A 20,426-nucleotide genomic window follows, 5' to 3' on the forward strand; every position below is an offset into this window, starting at 1 on the left:
GAGGAGTGTTCCGCAGCGTGGATTGACGAGTGAGATGATTGCGAAATGCGTGCACCGAGAGACGATCTTGTCAATGGTTAAAGAAGTATGAAATGGCCGTAGAAGCGGCAGGAAGCAGAAGGCGAAAGGTTGCGAACGCAGTCGCGATGCATCTGACGCTAGTCCATATTCGTCTTAGCACTAAATGTTTTCTATCTTGGCAGTGCAAGATGCGCTCGCTCACCTTCGACTCACCGAGTCACCCATCTCAGCCATCTCAACCACCGGCTCTGCTCCACAGCGTTTATCAAGATGATGAATGGTGACTCCGGCGCCGAATGGGATCTCAACTACCGAAAGGACTCCTGCACACTCCGTCTCATCTGCAGCTTAATGCTCTAATGCTCTTCTGAGGCTGTTGTCATGAAGCGGGAGGACCGCCACCGGCAGCTCCTGGACAAACTCTTCCTAGACAAACTCTTACTAGCAGAGCGGACAAGCCCTTCCTGGAGAGAGCGGTGAGGAGCTTGAACTGATATCTTGCAAGGCTTCGATCCCAGGCAAGAGGAAGGGGCCCACTCCGGCACACTCATAAACTTCCTATTCCACGCTGTGCTGGTCTCCTCTTTATGCGCTGGTGACTCTTGTGACAGCCACGCGTGTTCTGTTAACCCTTACCTCGACGAGAACGCTGGACTTCGCATGAGAATAACCAAATTCTGCCGTTGTTCTATAGAGACCGCGCCCAGTCAGGGACGTGAGGACGACAGAGAGGACATACGAAGTATCGGCTCCCCGCAGCGGTCAGGCCAAGCTCGAGGCAAACACGACAGCAATACACGTGGCCAATCTCATGCCGGACCGTTGTCGACGGAATCGTTACGCCCAGTGGAAACCCCACCATTTGCGGCAAGCCTCCTTCTCGTTCTCTGAATCCATGATTTCCCTTTCAACTTAGTTGCTCAAGATTCTTCAGCTGATTCCTCAACTGAAGATGCCAGAGACGAAAATGGGTCGTGTCGCAGCCTAGACACGGTGCGCTGGTAACCGGGCTCCGGCACAAAATACAAGGACGTCCAGGAGGGGCTTAAAACGGGGGACAGGATTCTTTCACCTTGGTAGATTTGCTAGAATGGTCGCAGCCGTCACCCAGACCTCCCTTATGAAGCCTCTAGCAGCGTAGGACTGGATAATTGTGGGAGCCGTGTCGTGAACCGTTTAATCCTTGCATTCGATAGAAACAGCAGAGGACAAGCTCTCAGCTATCTAAAGATCAAGGACAAGCCATCGATATCTGCTTTCGAAGGAACGGAATAAGGACGGCTCCTCAAACTGTCTCGTTCCACCAAGCATCAGTTTCCAGCCAGCTTTTCGCCCTGCGACCTGGCTGTATTGGTCGTGCGGTGATTTCTCTTCAAAGACACAATACGTGACCGTAGTGTAGCGCTTATCCAATGTGGGCTAGTCTACCTTGGCATGAATGAGCTCCGTCATGGACCATTGTGTTTGGACGTCCACCTACCCGCTTGGACAGGCTCCCAATTGAAGTCACGTTCAAGAATCGACGGCCGCTTCTCATTCTACAATGGCGTCGGCGAAGACGGTGTTGCGACTGGCCAGCAAGAGGCCGCTGGGCTCAGCTCCGCAGTCCTCCAAATCGGTGCAACGCGCGACTTTCAGCCAGTCTACAAGGCAATCTCAAGAGAAGGCTGGGAGTAAAGCAATAGATGAGAGAACACCTGCGCCCGACCTCCTATCAGAGCTGCGCAAGGCACCTCGACCTCGTGAGTACGCGGGCTGGTAATGGAAGACGAAGAGACTGACCCTCCCAAGCCATGGGCAAGCTCTCAGCCCCGATCGTCAACGATGCGGACAAATATGCGGACAAGGCGCTCCCTCTGCATCAATACGGCCAGTACCTCATGTCCTGCCTACCAAAATACATCCAACAATTTTCGGTGTGGAAAGACGAATTGTGTATCTACATCCCTCCTTCCGGCGTCATCCCCGTGTTCAGCTTCCTCAAATACCACACCGCGGCGGAATACACCATGGTGGCGAGCATTACTGGTGTCGATTTCCCCACCAAGAACTACCGATTCGAGGTCGTCTACAATCTGCTTAGTGTGCGACACAACTCAAGGATAAGAGTCAAGACGTATGCAGATGAGACAAGCCCCGTGCCTTCGATCACCTCACTGTACGACGGGGCCAACTGGTATGAGAGGGAAGTTTACGATCTGTATGGTGTCTTTTTCACCGACCACCCTGACCTGCGTCGGATTATGACGGACTATGGCTTCGACGGGCACCCCTTACGCAAAGACTTCCCGCTGACAGGATACACCGAGATTCGATATGACGAGGAGAAGAAGCGCATCGTGGTTGAACCTCTTGAGATGACACAAGCATTCCGAAACTTTGAAGGCGGTACAAGTGCTTGGGAACAGGTTGGCGTTGGCTCGGACCGGAAACCGCCCGAATTCAGGTTGCCCACCCCCAAACCGGAGGAGAAGAAGGAAGAGAAGAAGTGAGTTGAAGCTGTGCTCGGCGGCGAGCCAAAAGACCGGAGCCCCCCAGGGTCCACTGTAAATACACCGCAATTGACCGTGTCGTTTCTCGGATTATTTCTACCCAGTTATCCTTCGGAGCGTAGCGTAGCAGTTTTATTGACCAGAAGTGCCTTCCACGGCCCGAATGGCCGGCGCCGCCCAAGGCGCCTTACCACCGCAGCCGGAATGTTGAATGCTTCTGCCAAGCATTTTGGACAGAGTTTGATACATCAATGAGTGAGCCCTTTGCGAGCTCGGCACAGGGTCCTCCGAACTTCTTCGCGTCTACTTGTGTCTACTCAGCCGGTCGAAGAGAGAAGGATACGGAAACCAATAGCCATGGATTATCTTTTGATCCGCGCTGAGTTGCCCACGTGACCCCTCTGACCACTCGTGCCACTTTAACGTGCTCTCGCGTAGCTCTCTACTTTGCATGTTTGAAGTCCGATCTTGACCAATCGTTCCTTTCATGCAGGTGGATGAGGCCAGTATGAGTCGACTGGCATCAACTCAGATCACGAGCTGGGTGGACGTTCGTGAAGAGAACTCCAGAGAACTACCTTCCACCATGGCTTTTGCGCTCTGCTCCCTTGGACCTCGAGGACCTCAGTCTGGCACAGCCACAATTCTAATCAGAAGCAGAAAGCTGGCAGCCTCGCCTGCCACTCTCGTGGAAAGAACAACCAATTGATCTCTTTACGTTTCATTGCTAGCACATGTCCATGGTCGTGGTTGCTTTAGCCGGCCGTCACTTCGTCGAGGGCCACTGTGGCAGTAGAAGCCGAATGTGAGTCAATGCATTTCTGCACAAAGCCTTTGCTCGAGCATTGTTATGCCTCGACGAATTGTGAATGGCGCACAATAGCAATTGCATCAACCTATTATTAGCTTTGTTGATCAATGAGCAATGCTTTGTTATGTGCACTACGGCTTTGTCATGCTGCCTGTGAATGGCGATAGTTCCATGGCGATCCTTTCTTTCAAACACCAAGGAACATTCACTTGTTGTACCGAAACTCTTTGTTCACCACTTTGTGTCACAAACAGGCACTTAAAGTGCTCACCTGCAGATGCAGCTTTCACTGGCCTGGCACATGTCGACGATTGGACAACACCATTATTTAAAGGGGCACATCGCTCACACCCTCTTCCGATCGAACCCTCCAACTCAACTACACCATGGATTTTACCACACATCATACGGTGCCAAATCCGCCCGAGTCGACGCAGCAGGCAGAAATTAGAGAGGATATGGAAGGTCTCCACGAACCCACCGTGCTCCCCGAAGGGGGAGCAGATGCGACGCTGTCTTCAGTCCCAGAGCGACTCCGGCCTGAGGACTCTCGTGATGCTCCGGCATGGGAATCTACCCGATTGGCCACATGGACTGTCCCGCACATCAGGCGCGAAGGGCATTTCTCATATTTCGGGCCCATGTCTATCGATGGATTCAAGAGGGATGTGGAATCTTTCCTGTCAGAATATCTCCCGTCACGTCCGGAGAATCGGCGTGGCGATCTTGTCGAGATGTTTGCAGAAGGGTTCCCTGAGCTGACCATCGAGCAGCAAGCCGCCTTAGGTGAGTTTTTCATCGAGTGTCTTGATCTTTATCAACTTCCTTCTGAGCTATCTGATCGCTTCTGGGAAGGTCTTCCGCAGGCCATCGAGCTAATGTCGCCAGACGGGGATGAATCGATGGACGGATCCGACGACAGCTGGATTCCTGGAGTCGGCGCTGTTCCTTGGTTCAACCCGACAACAATCATAGGTCGAGACCCGGCACGATCCGAGGATCCTTTCTACGGACCGGATACCGAAGGGTCTGCAGCTCCCGACGAAATCCGTGACTGGACAACAGACTTGTCCTGCTTGCATACGGCGTTTTTCGACATTCATGATCAAATGTCAGACATGATTCCCGATCTGGTGGTGGGGGTATCTGCCGACCCGCTTCATATTCGTGCTGAGCGCCTACTTAGGGAGAGTCAACATGATCTCTTTGCTGCAGGTTCATTCATCGAGTTGGCGGCCAAGCCACGCAAAGGCCCTTTCTTTCAGAGCCTCGTTTCAGCAGAGAGGTCCCTAGCCACAGCTAGAGAGAAAATCTTCAGGGCAGAGACCTACCTCGTCACCCAAGAGGATACGCTGCTCGCCGGTGAAGATTGGAAGTTCTTGGGCCACGCCAGCAGATACGAGCGGAGCAGGTATCGAGACCATCTGAGACGGCTCGTCGCCAGCTGCCGGACAGAAAGAGTGCGCATTTTCTCCATCGGCTCCTCCAGCACTGAGCTCGAACCGGTCACTCGATCGTATGATGAGAGTGAAGATAAGTGTCCGATTTGCTACGACGATCTACCGGAGGAAGGCGAGATTGCTCCTCCCCCTGCAGTGACGTTCACCTGCTGCAACAAGGCTTTCCATGTCGACTGTCTTCTAGAGTGGTTGTTTGGGAAGATTCGCCAAGGCATGCATTGCCCAATGTGCCGCAAGGGGTTGGACCTTGACTTCTTGGGAGCGCTCATGGAGCAGAAAGTACAAGAGCTGCAATGTCTCTGAACGACAAGCGTAATTGCATAGAATACACGGCAGGCGCTGTCGACAATTCGGAAAAGGTAAGCGGGTAGAGGTTGCTAATGTGTTGCGACACGAGATCGAAAGGTATTATGTAAGTTATGTAAAAAAAATTGGGCTCCACCCCGGATGAAACAGATTCAAGCGGTTATTGGCAGGTAAGATCGGTGCTTGTGCGCTGATTGTGAATTTCTCTTGTAATGTAGCGTTGGAGACCAAAATCAACGTTCGTAGGACAGCTGAAGCACAAGCGCGTGGAAGGGAGACCTCTCGCTGCACTGGCTGGATTGAGGAACAGGACACACGTACGGTAGCCAAGTATGTCAGTTTGCATGATTTATTTAGGTTCTGTTGCATTGTTCGAGTTCTATTACCTGTAGTCAGCCTGTTGATTGTCTGCTGTTTATGCTTACTCGTCCTTGGCCCCCGTAGATATAGTGTTGTATCCTCGATAGCATAGAGTCCGTAATTCTCACACGGCACAATCCATACGTAACGCCCTCAACCATTTATCGTTTCCACAACAAGCGGCACCACAGACTGAATTCGATGTGGACATCGGCCAAGCGACCTCCGTGCGCTGAGGAAAATGGCGCATCATGACCCGTGTTGATTATGTAGAGATCCGAAAAGTGTCCCTGCGGAAATGTGACCGGAGCATCAGGAGCACGTAGCGGTTGATGTTCGGCCGCTGAGTCCACCTCGGCAGCAAGCCGCGGCGGTGTCACTTCGCACCCACATGGCTGACCCCAAGGAACAAGTTCGGGAGGTCTCGGAACACGCTCGTGCGTAGGTGCAGGCGCAGTGAGGTAGGTTTAAATCCACTGCCAGATCGAGCGGAAACAGTGCGGTCGGAAAGGCGAGGCTGCGTCTGGACGTACTGTGGTACAGCTACAGCTTTCATGTGGGGTCTGAAAAGGTTCAGCGGACAAAGAGTGGGAGCCTTGAGGCTCGCCCAACGAGGCCCTGGGCCGCACCCAGAGCGGGACCTTAGGCACCGGGCTTAACTATTAGCCCTACCCCGGATTTTGCGCTTAGCAGATCAGTGGCCCTCAGCACCAAGTGGGGGGCATAACAATGACATCAGTGTCGATTGCTGGCTAGCACACCACCACGAAAGGCGATGAGACTGTGGGCAGTGCATCAATCACACAGTTCTTGAGCAATGCTTCGGTCAGCCTTATCACTCGTCCTTGGCTCTTTTCTTTGCTCTACCTCCGTCTCTCGATCGAGGCTGTCGCTGTGGACCTGACGTGGTAAGAATCGATCCGAGTCTTCCCGCGGCCAACCAGCCCATAGGTCTCTCATCCGGTGGGGTGGGATTTGTTGGGTTTTGGTTACCAGAAGCAATTCCGGATCTCGTCCCGTCTATGATTGGTCGTGACGGCGCTGGGAAGGAAGTCAAGATGTTGTGGCATGTGACAAGACGAAGGTGGACGAAAGAGGCTCGCAACGATGGGATTTTCCGACATTGCAACTGTGAGGCCAAGTGGCAGGGAAATTGGGCCCACAATGCTCGAGGGCGCACCGGCGGTCCAATGGCAACGACGTCAGTGCATTTGAGCAAAGCACCAGCGACATCAGCAAAGTGACTTGAGAGGCAGGTGCACGGTTGTTGCTGCTGCCAACTTCCCCGCATCTGGCGTCTGTGGCCTCTGACGCTGCCGAGTCTCGCACTCCCCCGAGCCGAAAGCTGTCCAATCCACGACCCTTGAATGTCGAGTCCGCTTATCACATTGGTCCGAGGAGCAGTCAATCGACCAGGGTCAAGGTCAGGCACTCGTGGGCAGACGGCCAACGGCCACGGCAGCACAAGACACTGATCGTCTCTGCTGCGGAGTTGACAACCTTCATCCGACCGAGTGCTTCCTTCCTTCCTATATACCCAGCTGGCCTCGTTCTTACCCTTGTGACATCCGCATCCATATCATCTCTGCTTGTGTTGTGTCAATCATATCGGTGAGCGAAGCACGCGTGCCTCTTGTCGTCGGGTCGATTGCACGGCCTGACAGATCCCGCGCTCCGCACTAAGCTTCCCCCGCTCGGCGTAGAGCGATAGACCGCTCCTTCCCCCCAGACTCTTGCCGTTGGTGCGAGGCCGCGATAGCATAGTATTGCTGTGGGTTCTGCTTGGTCGGTACGCTCAACCGCCTGTTCTGGCAGCATCTCAAAGCGCCAACCAATATACCTTAAATTCCATTCAAGATCACCGCAAACATTCCGACAATCTCGTGGGCGCTCGGGAATGCTAATTGAACACGGACAGATCAGATACAAGCGGACGAGCCTGTGAACCCTGCCGTTGACCTCTCTTTCACTACCCCAAAATGTCTGGTAGCACTGCCAACAGGATCAAGGAGAGCGCCCGATCGGCTGCTACCAAGGTCGAGGAAGCTGCCACCGAGGCTGCGAACAACCCAGTACAAGCCAAGAATGACTTCCTTCACACACCCGCGGTTCGCGCTGCTCTCCCCTTCGTCAATGGAGGCCTTGCAGGCATGTTCGCAACCGCCTGCATCCAACCCATAGATATGGTCAAGGTGCGCCTACAACTGGCGGGAGAGGGTGTAAAGACAGGTCCCAGGCCCACAGCTTTGGGCGTGACAAGAGATATCATTGCACAAGGCAAGGTCCTCGACCTATATAATGGTCTCTCAGCCGGTCTGCTCAGACAAGCCGTCTATACCACTGCGCGACTGGGCTTTTTCGACACATTCCAAACCGCGCTGCAGGCACGTGCTGAAAAGAATGGCACGAAGATTACCTTCATCGAACGAAGTGCAGCCGGGCTCACAGCTGGTGGATTGGCTGCGATGGTGGGCAACCCGGCTGATCTGGCGCTCATTCGCATGCAATCGGACGGCCTGAAGCCCAAAGAGGCCCGAGCGAACTACCGTTCGGTGTTTGATGCTCTGACTCGGATTGCCAAAGCTGAGGGCGTCACAGCCCTTTGGGCGGGAGCTTACCCCACTGTGATCCGCGCCATGGCTCTCAACTTCGGGCAACTCACCTTCTTCGCCGAGTCCAAATCTCAGTTGAAGCACTACTTCCCGGACATTTCCGAAAGCTCGAATCGCTTCGGTGCATCCGCGATTGCTGGGTTCTTTGCCTCGTTCTTCAGTCTGCCGTTCGATTTTGTCAAGACGAGGCTGCAGAAGCAACAAAGAGGGCCTGACGGAAAGCTGCCCTACAATGGCTTCTTCGATTGCGCGAAGAAGGTCGTCCGCGATGAGGGTTGGCTCAGATTTTACCGCGGATTTGGCACCTACTACGTTAGGATCGCCCCACATGCGTAAGGACATACCTGGAAACTTGAGAAGCTCCCAGACTGACATCGAACAGAATGATCACGCTGATTGTGGCGGACTACCTGAAACTGATCACGGCCTAGTAAGGCCTTGCTATCCTCATGCCCGAAAGGAACCCGGGTGGTGGGACAGGCGGCAGCAAGCTGGAGGCCGGTTCCCTGCAGAATTGGCAAGAACGCGCAAACGGAGCGAGGAGTCAGGCTCTGATGAGAAAAGCGCCAGCTCGTCCCGGTTTTTGACATTTCGATACCCTGAGATGGATGCCCAAGCATGGAAATGTCGATATCGCGCCGTATAGCATCATCTCGGCGTTTGCAAGATACATGGTTATGTGAATTGGATAGTACTGAGTAGACGAGGAAAGATGCGAAACAAGGATTAAATGGCTTCAACTCTCATTCTCACTTCATTGTCACTTTACTTTCCAGAGCACTCGGTAATTGCGGCCCAGGAAAAGTCAGGCAGGTCGAGCGACCGCTTATGTAAACTTTTCGATTGAATTGTCCGCCGCAGGCTGCGGAGTGAAATTCACGACTTTGACCAGTCAAACATTCTACCAGGCCAACCAACGACTATGAGCACAAAGGGTGGGCAATATGAGTGCTTCCCTACTTCTGCAACTTGTGCTCACGGGGACTTTAACCCATTACGAATCGCGAGGCTTGATCGATGACAAGCGGTTGGAGCACCTCTTGATTGCGGGCAAACAGATTCTCTACAAGTCGCACCAGGAGAGCGACGTCCGATCTCAGCTCGGGTTCAACCCTCGAATTTGGCATGGCTTGACCAGAGTCCTGACCGCGGCGATCCCGGTGCTCGAACAGCAGTCTTTCTCTTACAAGAACCCTCCGAACCTCAGTTACGGTGGCAGCAGCTCTGAGCTGATCGCGGCGCATTACCCATCTCTAGTAAAGGACATTGAACGACTGAACGACCTCTGTACGATCGCGCGCAATCTCCTCGCGACCACCAAGAAGGCGCAAAATCTGGCAGCAGAGAAAGCCTTTGACCAACAAATCTTGAAGTTGATCGATGTTTGCGTCAAAGTGACGGCAAGAGGGTTCGATGGCGAGGCAAATCCGCGGAACGAGGAGAGGTGGCAAAAGGTGGTGAATCTCTACAAGAGGCTGTTGATTACGTGTCTTCAGTTTCTGCACAACTTCATCATGCACAACGAGCAGCGCAAATTGGTGCTCTGGCTGGACCTATTCGGTCAATCGCAGGCTCGGGACGTGGATGAGCTAGGAAGTCGTTCTCCGGAAGAGACAGTCCTCGATCAGGAGAAGGATCAAGCTGCGAAAGAGGACAGGATCAGATCGACAGTGGAGGATCTACCAGATCGCCCGAGTCAACTTTCTGTAGAAGGTGGCAATCTTGGTTACAACATCGACGACGTTCATGCCCTATTCGACCTGATGAGTACGAACAAAGAGCCTGACGAGCAGACCCAAAGAGCGGCGAAGGTGCTGATGGACAAAATCAGATCGGACATGGAGCACCTGTCCGGCATGAACGCAAACCAACTCGATGACAGTCCGGATGTATTGTTGAGGGTGGGTGCGGAGCTGCGTGCGTGGTTGCTGAAGAAGGAAGATTCCGCCACTGTGGCTGCCCACTCGTCACAGATCAAGCGAGTGGCCGAGAAGATCATGGCACTGACTCACGGCAACGGCACTAAGACCAATGGCCATGCAGCTCAAAGTCAGTTGAGCCAGCTACCTGCACTCGGATCCTACAGTGGCCTCAAAACTTCGCAAACCTTGACGGAGGAAGACTTGAGAATGCCAAGGACTGCAAAATCCGCCGCTGCAACATTACAAGAGGCGAAAGACGAGCTCATGGCGAGATTACACGAGGCACCCATCATGGATGAAAACGGCGAACCGGAGTATGACGACGAAGGCGATCCAGAAGATGACGAAGATCTCGACGATGATGATGATCTGATCAGTGTCGGGGACAGCATGGGTGACGAGGATTACCAAGGATCAGCAGATCAAGAGCGAGGACTGCTTACCGATGTTCCTCTTGTCCTTGGTCCCACAGAGATCGAAGCCCTACCGATGATCATTCAAGCAGGCATCGTCGACAATTTTGGTTCGAAGAATGGCACAGCAGCCCAACAGCAAGGTCTCAAGACCAACATGCAAGCTGTCCGCTGCCATATTCTCCTTGCCCAGGAAGCTGGACGCAATGTCCTTCGGGAACTGTTGATTTTCATCGCCGCTTGGGATCTGCCCGATGATGAGTTCTACTTCAAGATGATGGTGCAGATCATGGAAGCTATCCTGAAAAATGGACTCATGTCTCACGCATACTCGGATTTTGGTCAGCCCAAGGATATCATCTCGCCAGCCCAGGCCGTGGTGATCAAGATCCTGACCCACATTTTCCGTGCCAAGTATAGCCCTGCTTCAGTGCAGCAGCAGCTGCAAAATTCGAGTATGGAACAATCACCTGCACCACAGCAGGGCAAGTCACGACTCCTACCGTCTCCCCTAAGTCGGGTGGACGTGCTCACTGTCCGTTACATTTTCATTGTCTTCCGTGGGAACATCATACCAGAAACTTGCGCACTCATCTATTTGCAGGGACAGATTCGGGCTGGCCTTGCTTTAGCAGAGGACTTCCCCCTGAACCTGTGGGACATGGAACGCGTGTATGAAGGAGTGTATCAATTCCTGGAGTTTTTCGCAGTCCTGACCGAAAATAACGACTGGAAGAAGTTGTTGGTGCAGTGGGAGATCGTGTATGATCTTGTCACCTTGATCAAGGAGCTGGACCAGAGCATCGCGAAGGTCGGGTTGACGCACGCGATACCCGCTCGGCCCTCGAATGGTGATGGAACAACCTTGGCTGGACCCTCAGCGCAGGAAGAAGCAGCATCTACCCTTCCTGCCCACGTCGCTGTGGAGCGACCCTATGATACACAATCTGCATCAGAACCACAGGAAGCGTCCACTTCGAAACCGGTTCCGCCACCGCGACAGGCTGCAACAGCAGCCGCCTCTCAACCACCACCACCACCACCCGCGCCGGCGACAGTGACCGAAGAACCTGCAGACTTCGAATGGCGCAACCTCAAGAAACTCATCGTCCTTGTGCTCTCTAGTCTAGTGTGGAAGTCTCCTACCGTGCAGAATCAAATCCGTGAGTATGGGGGAGTGGAGACAATCTTGAGCTGCACTTCTTATGATGGTACGTGACTCCCTTCTTGCCCGACTCAGCAAAGAACACCCTCGTTCCTGCATGGCCGGCCTCTACTTGCTCTCATGACAGGATCTGATCTTTACTAATAGATGGACCCAAAATGTAGCATGCAACCCCTACATCAAGGAGCACGCGGTGATGTGCCTGAAATTCCTGCTCGAGAACAACCCCGAGAATCAAGCCCTTGTTTCGTCATTGGAAGCGAGAGAAGTCGTGCCTCCACCCGACACTGGAGATGCCATGAGCATAACAGAGGCGTTGGATAAGCTTGGTATGGATGTCGCGCTGATGCCTGATGGGCGTGCGAAGGTTGTCCGGAGGGATGGAGCAAATGGTCGGAAGATGGGGTTGCGGCCAGGGCAAGGTAGGATTGAAGAGTTGAGGGAGGAGGTTGAGGCGCTGGGGCTGCCTGTCAACGAGGAGGAAACGGTAGAAAAGGGAAAAGGGAAGGAGAGAGCCAAGGAGTCTGCGAGCGACGACGGTGAGATTGAGTTCATGTGAGAGCCTTCCACATCTTGCAGACTCTTATGGTCGAAGGGTCGTTTTTCTAGGTCTGTGGTGCGCTCCAAGCATCTTCGTTGAGGCAGACCACGTTCGCCGGCAACGGTGTGGACTGGGTTCCATTGACGTCGCCCAAGCGCCAGCTGTAGGGTTCCGGTCGACGCCCGAAGACTTGGTCCTAAAGTGTTTTTCCCCGTTGCGCCTTTCAACGGCATGCCTGTCCATAGAAGCCACTGGGCGCATAAAAGCCACCGGTCAGGAGTTATGGCATGAGGGGAAGGGACCTTTGGCATGCAGGATGATTACGGCCACACGTCCTCACAATTGGTTGGTAGGAGAAGCTAAGGTCGGACTGTGAGCCTGCCCACCAATGACATAGTTTGTGAAGGGCAGGACGCCCCACCACGACGCAGCTATTTGCCAATGCCACCACTAGCACCGTGTGGCCTACACAGCTCGAGCACAGCCTCAGCTTGACAAGCCACCGACGAACGAGGAGTCACCAAAGAGACAAAACCTCTTCCCCTCCCAGCCTTGTTGCCTGGACTCTTTCTTTCTCTTTCTTCACTTCCTTTTCCTTTTGTGTTGTCCTAGTTACGCTTTTCGCAATTGTCGTTCCATACCTTTAGAGAGACACGCACTTCGCCAGCTGTTTACTGCCTTACCTCCTGAGCCTTAAGTCATCTCCAATCCCGATGTCATCATCTTCCGACGGCCGAAGAGAACAAAGGTCAAGACTCCGTCGCGGCCGTCGCGGACCAGGTGCACGACGTCAAGCCTTGCCGGGGCTGGTGGTAAGTTCTCCGCTCATGCAGTACCTTTCTATTAGCTGGGCGATCCATTAACCCTTGACCCTAGCCGGCCATCGTGGTCCCGGAGATTCTGACACCACCGATGGAGGATCTTTGGGCAAGCACTTGGGCAAGCACGAGTCTGGAGAGGGATGGACACCCAACAAACGAATTGGCATACGAGTTCGACGTTTTGACCTACCCTCTTGCCCGATCGGACGATCCCTGTTCGTGTCTCTTCGAGCAGGCTGAGGAACGGGGTCCTGTCGATAGGAGACAAATCCCAGCAGCGACTGCTGAGATTCAACCGCCGTCGCCTTTTCAGTGGCAGAAATCTCAATGTCCTGCGAGCGATGTCGGCTCTTGGTATGCTTGGCTTCTCGCATCCAAGCACAGAAGGATCGAGGATCACATTTCCCTGTCCTGGAAACTAGGAAGTGTGATGTCGGATGATTCTGGTGACATAAGTGGTGCCGAACCTATCGACCAAGGAAGACCGAGATTCCAAGTGCCTTGCGAATGCATGAGCAGCTCAAAGGACATCGCCAGAAAGTCTATGAGAAGACATAGGCTTGAGTGTCCACCTAAAATGCCCCTGCAGTCACGGAAGTTATGGCCACTGCACAGCATCAACATTGATCGTGGTATTGGGGACAGAGGTTACCTGACAGACGAAGCCTTATTACCGCCAGACATTCTTTGGCAAATGAGGCACTCACCTAGATGGCCCATTAGGTCGACCCGACTTGCTGACCCCAGGAGATTGACCATCTCCAAGACGACAATGCCCTCTTTGCACCACATGGTGCGCCATCGAGCACGTAGCCGCAACGTGGAGTCATGGCGCCCCCTTACCTCTCCCGGATAGACTGCAATTCGAAACAGGCGCACTGCCAGAATCATCATCAACAATTCTACGACTACACGCAAGGTGCGACGTGTCAGCCCTTGTGGATCCCAACACCAACACTATATTCGTCCCAATACCAAGTAGAATATTCACCGCCGGGGTCTTTCGTGGTCCCTAGTCCAACAATGCAGTCCACACAGCATCTCCCCCCTCTCACCTACGACTCCTCACCAGACCAACAAGACTTAGACATGGCGGGCCTCGAGCTCGATTACGATATCCTCAACCATCCGAGCTTCCTGCCCGATTTCAATCTGAGCGAGTACTACAAGGACTTTACCTTGTTCACATCGAACCAAAGCTTCATTCAATCACCGCTTTCCAACGCCAGCTTTTTCCCCAGCCTCGACTCATACAACTCCCCGATGGCAGCGGCTCCTCAGCAAGTCCACAGGTTTTGCTGCCAGTTTGCCGGCTGCACGCTGACATTTGCGCGTCAATGCGAGCTGACGCGGCACGGGTACAAGCACACTCGGCCCTTCGGATGCCCCCACTGCGGCCGCACTTTTGCAGAGAAGCGTCGATGCGTCCAGCACATCCAATCAGTGCATGACCTGGCAACCGACGATGATAAGACCATGTGTCATGTGTGCAACTACGCGCACGTCAGGCCCGACGCAGTCAAGCGGCATCTGCGGTTGAAGCATGGCATTGGGGCCAAGTTTGAGCGCCCATCGCCAGCAACGTCGACTGACCACTCGGACAGCCAGGGTGGGCGTAGGAAGGGTAGGAGCGGGAGGAGGTAGCAAGCATGTATGCAGGGCATATGTGGACGCAATAAGTGGAGTGATCTATTGGAGTTTGGAAAACCTGGCTTCCGGGCTGTTATCTTGCTTCACATCCGGGGGGAGTTCTGGATTTCGTGTATCATAGAATTGGATGACTAGCGAGCCACCGGAATACTATTTCTTTACGTTAAGATAACCTGAATTGGCGTCTGTCAACATGTCTGCATGCCCGTCGTCGTGATCCTTGATATCCCTAATCATGATATTAGAACCACGGGAAGCAGTAATTATGCAGCACCGATGAGGCCGACACTCCTCTCATGAGATCTCATTTCGAAGGCCACGACCGTCGCCACATTCGCCTTCACAGGTCTGTTTCGGTTAACGCCCACTCCGGTTGATGGCTTCGTCCCTCCTTTCTGCAGATCTCAAAGCATAAGGTGGTGGGTGGGATAAACGAGGACGAGGGAGGCTTGCCACGTTGATGCTTCGATCACTTGTCACTTTAGCGTTGCGGGGAATGTGGGGGTCTTCGCTTAGTCATCTATCGGCCATGGCGTCACTGTCGATCCTCCACCCGCAAGAACCATCACGACGCGGTCCATTGTATTGTGTCCAGCCTCACAGGACTGACAGGGTGCGAAGGCCTCTAGAATGCCTCAACTCCAGAGGGCATTCGAGCTCACTGCTGAGCATCCGCTTGGCTCTTAGCGACCTCCTTGCTGGCACAAGCATCCTATCTCACCCGGTTCCTTTCCCCACCTCAGACACCATGACCCTCCTGTCACTCCCACCAGAGATACTGAGTATCATCTGCGACTACACCATATTTGACCGCCTGGGGCCTGAACGACGCTTACACCCATGTACCAACTGCCGGTATCTCAACAGAGGCGCGCGACGGAAGGAGCACGGCTGTCCTCCCCTCCTCCTCTGCTGCCGACACCTCCACAACATATCAAGCCAAGTCTTCTACCAGCACGTCACCATTGTCGTCGGCCTAGACTACCACTCCCAGCCTTACTACTTTCGATGCTACCCGACACCGGACCGCGACAAGGATATCTTCTCGGTTCTGCTGGGCCGGACCTCGATCCTCCCGCACATCCGGAACCTCGAGCTGCTGATCGCGCGGAGCATCTCCTACAACCCCGGCACGCAGACCACGTGTCGAGACATCGCGTTCCGCTCCAACTGGGAGGACTTGCCCACTGTCATCTCCTCGTTCACGGCCCGCCTCCCAAGCCTACACTCCCTGTCATACACGGTCGGGGTGGGGGCCTTGCCCAACGAGGCGCTGTGCATATGGCCTCACGCGACGAAGACGGAACAGATCCACCGCTTCATACCGGACGAGACCGTCTTCGAGGACACGTCGACCTGGCCGATCCCGTTATCTTACTACGTCTCACTGAGCACGCTGCTGCAGGCATCAGACGCCGGGCTTGGTGGTCGTGAAGTCAACGTCACGCGTCTGCGTCTCTGGCTTACGCGTCTTCGAGTCCCAGCCCTGAAACAATTTGTCCGCGGGCTGAGCAGTGGCGATGCCCCGGAGCAGGGCGGTACTCCTGCCTCACAAGCGCCCGACGACGAGGCCCTCGCGTGGAGAGCGCTCTTACGCAATCATACCTTCTCCAAGGTGATATTGCAGCTGCCGAGGCTGAGGGTCCTTGACGTATATGTCCCCGAGGGTCCGTCTATGGGTGCGAATATGGACGGCCCGTGGGAAGACCCGCCGGTCGATGGCGCTATGGCTTGGACGCTGACGCGCGCATTGGAGACGATCTTTCCGCATGTCAAGACGATACGTCTCTGGCGGGCGGGGTGCGAGAACGTCACGAGTGGGAAGTATGCGGTGTTTTAGCTCGACTTTGATTGTGATTTTGATTATGAATTTCCTGAACTTGGAACTTCCAGAGCTGATTAACTTGAATGGTCGGGAAAGGTGCTATCGTGCTGGTGCAGGTTGCTACTACTCCAAGCTACGTGGAGATTGTTCTCGATGAGAGTACGACGCGTAATGAGAGCGTTCAGAACGAGTACTAGGAGTACATAAGGGCACCTGTATGTTCTGTCGTCTATTTCGCCGCCCCGAAGCACTCATCCTGGGCGGTCCTCGGCCCTTTTGGCGCCGTTCATTTGGAGACGGGAAGGCCAGTCCATCACAAGCAGTCAGATGGGGATGAACTTCGTCGACACCTGCCGCTTTCCCCCTTGACGTCTGGAGTCTCGCATGGGAGCTCTCGCCTTCGATTGGGTTGTGAGAAGCGACTCCTTTATTCGGAGGCTTGATCAAAAATGTCAAGACAGAACAGGCAATATCGTCGCATCTGAGAACGAGTTTCGGCATCACTAAACAGGACCGTTCTTCGAATGTCCTACCATTCTACCATCCTGTGCAATTCCTATGCAACTAGTAGAGCGGCTAGCATGAGAGTGAGTGAGTGAGTGAGTGAACGCGCGAGTGAGCAGTACCGACGACGAGGGACTTCTCGAAACACGGGACGATGGTTGCGAGAGGTCTCGCCGAAGCGCGAACTGAGCTGGAGCCACGGAGAAGAGTCGCCCAACTCTCGCTCCTGAAATACAAACACAGTACAGCCCAGGACATACAGTACACCGGCACCATGTTCACTACACCCTTCTCTACTCGACTCCCCTCCCAGTAAGACTGTACCGTACCTTGCCAGGCTCACCACCCCCACAGCATCCCCCACCATCTCCTCCTGCCACCTTGTCTAGTCATAATACCGCGCCTTTACTCCCTTGATAATACTCTCCTCCTCCCTCCCCACGCGGGACACATTCTTCGCCACCCGCGCCTTGACCCATTCGCCAGCCGTCAACCCGACGGTCGCCTCATCCTGGACCTTGTGATATCCCAACCGCTGCAGCACGGGACTATCCCTTATGGGCACCAATTCAGTCTCATCGTCGGGTCGCACGAAGTAGAGCACGCCGTGGCGGTCGACGTCGGCCTGATCGGCCGGCGGGACGACCACGCGGTGGATGCTCGATTTCAGGAACCCGTTCGTCAGGAACTGGAGCACGTCGGCGATGTTGACCGTGATGGAGGCGGGGTGGGGTTTGACGTGTTTCCAGGTGCCGTCGGGCGTGCGGACTTGGAGGGCTGCGACGGGTTGTCTGCGTACACACACACATGATCAGGATACTATGCAAAGGGACCAATTGGCCAAAAGATAGCAACGACGCTGGTCTTGTCCTGCCCTGAACACACGCCGCAAACGCGAAACTCTTACCTGAAGAGCAAAGTGAGGCTCCCAAAGTCGGTATGCCCCTTCACCCAGACGTTGTCGAGTTTTTCGTTCTCCTCGGCCGAGCGGCGGCTGCAATACCCACGCCACTTTGTCAGCTCATGCTTTGTCTGTATACTAGGGCATAGATGCGTGCGCGCGGGGGTCGTACGTGACTCATCGCGCGAGTCGAGAGTGACCTGTACTTACTGATACTTCATATATCGGAAATGACAATCACTCTGCTCGTCATACCGGTGGATGTTCAAGAAATAGTCCTCGGGCAGCTCCAGCACCAGCGCAAACAGCACGAGCAGCTTGCGCACGATCTGAAAGTGGATGTGCGTGGCAAAATACCGGATCTCGTCCCAATGGTCGGTGATGACCTTTGGGTGGTCCCGCTCGTACCGCTCTGTGAATTTCGGCGTGTTGTAGATCTCCGTGTTGTCCTTGACGCCGTTCTTGATCTCGCGGATGCCACGCGGCTTGTAGCCGTTGTAGCCGCCATTCTCGAGGTCGGCGCGGTACTTGAGCTTCTCCTCCGTGGGGAGGTCGAAGACTTGTTTGCACAGGCTGAATTGGCGGTCGACTTCCTCTTGCGAGAGGCCGAAGTTGATGATGTAGAAGAAGCCTTACCACCAAGTTAGCTGGTGTTCTTGGACGGTTCGACGGGCGCCACAAGGATCTGACGTGGCGTTCGTGTCGGAGTGTGGAATGCTATAGTGAGGCGCCGTGTCCTGCGTACAGTCTACGTACCTATTCGGTTGACGGCGTCGAAGAGCTGAGCCGCCAGTTCCTGCTTGCCGCCTGGCTGGTCGAATTTGCTGAGGTCGAGGGTTACTAGGTCGGCCCAGTCCACTGCGAGAGAAAAGTTAGCCCGTCCCAAAAGATCACGAACGTACGGTCAGATGAGGATGCCATGGCCGGCAACTGCTTACACTCCTCCTTGGTCTCCGGTACGGGCGTCCATCGGGGCAGCGAGAGAAAGGCTGGGCGTGTGATGGTCTCTGTTGCCATTGTGAAGAGCCGCTTCGCAATCGGGTTTGGTAAAGAATTCGTATCCCGAAGGTTACCAATCCCGTATTATGGTCTCGCGTCAATGTATCTGCTGTATGTACCACTGAGTTTGGCCGGGATGATGCCATTCAACACGGGTATTGCTCATCAATGCGGGGAACGTTGCCGACGGATATCGGCGTGGCTGCTGGAGTGCGAGAAGTGGTTGAGAAAATGTTGACTCTTGGTTGGCTGTATGTCTCCAAATGCTTACATATACTCAAAAGGGCATACTTTGTTAGCCAAGTAACCTCGGTAGAGCAGAAGGGAGAGTTCGAAGACCAGGTGTAGGGTTCGCTGGGTTGAGCGCAGATGGGGAGTCCATGGCTGGGCCGGGCAGGCCCATCGCGTGATAGCACGTGCTCTTCGAAAGTATATCGTGCTGAGATACGATCCTGGAGGAGGTACTGAGGTGACTTGTTCTGTCCAAAGTATCGGCTAAACCCTATCCTCGTGCTGGATCCACTTGCTTGCGCTACACTTTCGTCCCTGATCATGTCCACCTGTTCACTCAGAGATGGATACAGAAGGTCAGTGTTGTAAAGGTCAGTGTTGTAAAGGTCAGTGTTGTAAAGATCAGTGTTGTAGCGGACTCATCACTGTTCGCTGCCACTCTCGGTCAAGGTCGAAGAGGTGTCGAAACAGCATGGATGCGAGCAGCATCTCTTGGGATTAACTCTCAGCAGCGGCATCCCGCAGTGTACTTGCGAGGAGTTGCAACGCTTCCGGTCCTTCTACAGTCACAATAGATTCTGCTCGCGCTGAGAGTAAGGAGTGCAAGACTTGCACCACGGGGATGAGATCGCGTAATCTCGCACAGTCGGTTCACGCTGATCGATGTCCTCCGGGTTCAGGATTTGCAAGCCGGGAATGAAGGATCGTTCGCTCGGACCGTGTCTTGCCACAAGGACGCCCTGCTATCGGTCCGGGATTGAGCATTGCAGTTTCTCTCTTTCGTCCGAGAGGTTGACCTACATTCCAGAGTTAGCAGTAGTGCGTACAGCAGCTCTAGCAGATCGTGACAGAGCAAATGACCCGCAAACCCTAACTCGGCCACCGAGACGTCGCGTTCCTTGTAGCGTCCGTTAGGTGGATACAACCATGAGAAGTAGCGGACTTTGACCATGCATTGAGAGTTGGGCATATGCAAGGCTTCCCGGTGAGTCCAATTCGACGTGCTCCAAGTGGTCCACAACCGGAATAAGACGTACTCAGATTAACCTCTCACAATCAGTCTTGCATGCTATAGCAAATCATTATGCAGAGATTTGACTCCGCTGTGATATTCACCGTGTTACGTTGGCTCGGATACGTTGGCTCCCAAGCTGTCCGTGAGGATATGCGTCCGGCTGCAGCACACACACTCGGCAGATCGGGGCACTCACCAGATGACAGACAGCACCAAGGAAAATTGGGCAGACCCAAGGAGAGGTAGAAGGCGAAAGACCAAGTGACTATGGCCCGCGTGTTCCTAATCCCTAGCCGGATACGACATTGGTGCTGTCTACTCGTCTACTGAAGTGACCGCAGCTTTCCCGGCATGTTGTCCTCGCAATGGACACATCG

The 20,426-nt window shown here is 54.1% G+C and overlaps 7 protein-coding genes across 7 annotated transcripts; 6 read left to right on the forward strand and 1 right to left on the reverse strand.

Moving 5' to 3' along the window:
• Window positions 1-1,564: 1,564 nt before the first annotated feature.
• Window positions 1,565-2,513, forward strand: A1O7_09273 (NADH-ubiquinone oxidoreductase 30.4 kDa subunit, mitochondrial; the record flags this gene model as incomplete). Its single annotated transcript, XM_007763261.1, has 2 exons — window positions 1,565-1,763; window positions 1,813-2,513. 2 exons carry the CDS (start codon window positions 1,565-1,567, stop codon window positions 2,511-2,513), a joined length of 900 nt encoding a protein of 299 aa, XP_007761451.1.
• A 1,197-nt stretch (window positions 2,514-3,710) lies between these two features.
• A1O7_09274 (uncharacterized protein) lies at window positions 3,711-5,087 on the forward strand (the record flags this gene model as incomplete). Its single annotated transcript, XM_007763262.1, has 1 exon — window positions 3,711-5,087. The coding sequence occupies one exon, from the start codon at window positions 3,711-3,713 to the stop codon at window positions 5,085-5,087; it is 1,377 nt and encodes a 458-aa protein (XP_007761452.1).
• A 2,342-nt stretch (window positions 5,088-7,429) lies between these two features.
• On the forward strand, window positions 7,430-8,398 carry A1O7_09275 (uncharacterized protein; the record flags this gene model as incomplete). The annotated part of the gene is made up of 1 exon (XM_007763263.1): window positions 7,430-8,398. One exon carries the CDS (start codon window positions 7,430-7,432, stop codon window positions 8,396-8,398), a length of 969 nt encoding a protein of 322 aa, XP_007761453.1.
• Window positions 8,399-9,006: 608 nt separating this feature from the next.
• Window positions 9,007-12,121, forward strand: A1O7_09276 (uncharacterized protein; the record flags this gene model as incomplete). The annotated part of the gene is made up of 2 exons (XM_007763264.1): window positions 9,007-11,608; window positions 11,727-12,121. The coding sequence occupies 2 exons, from the start codon at window positions 9,007-9,009 to the stop codon at window positions 12,119-12,121; spliced, it is 2,997 nt and encodes a 998-aa protein (XP_007761454.1).
• Window positions 12,122-13,752: 1,631 nt separating this feature from the next.
• Window positions 13,753-14,568, forward strand: A1O7_09277 (uncharacterized protein; the record flags this gene model as incomplete). Its single annotated transcript, XM_007763265.1, has 1 exon — window positions 13,753-14,568. The coding sequence occupies one exon, from the start codon at window positions 13,753-13,755 to the stop codon at window positions 14,566-14,568; it is 816 nt and encodes a 271-aa protein (XP_007761455.1).
• A 754-nt stretch (window positions 14,569-15,322) lies between these two features.
• On the forward strand, window positions 15,323-16,414 carry A1O7_09278 (uncharacterized protein; the record flags this gene model as incomplete). The annotated part of the gene is made up of 1 exon (XM_007763266.1): window positions 15,323-16,414. The coding sequence occupies one exon, from the start codon at window positions 15,323-15,325 to the stop codon at window positions 16,412-16,414; it is 1,092 nt and encodes a 363-aa protein (XP_007761456.1).
• An 874-nt stretch (window positions 16,415-17,288) lies between these two features.
• Window positions 17,289-18,821, reverse strand: A1O7_09279 (uncharacterized protein; the record flags this gene model as incomplete). The annotated part of the gene is made up of 5 exons (XM_007763267.1): window positions 17,289-17,694; window positions 17,811-17,897; window positions 18,015-18,435; window positions 18,561-18,662; window positions 18,743-18,821. The coding sequence occupies 5 exons, from the start codon at window positions 18,819-18,821 to the stop codon at window positions 17,289-17,291; spliced, it is 1,095 nt and encodes a 364-aa protein (XP_007761457.1).
• Between the last annotated feature and the right edge of the window lie 1,605 nt (window positions 18,822-20,426).

Source organism: Cladophialophora yegresii, assembly GCF_000585515.1.
Source record: "Cladophialophora yegresii CBS 114405 chromosome Unknown aczIN-supercont1.7, whole genome shotgun sequence".
NCBI lineage: Eukaryota > Fungi > Ascomycota > Eurotiomycetes > Chaetothyriales > Herpotrichiellaceae > Cladophialophora > Cladophialophora yegresii.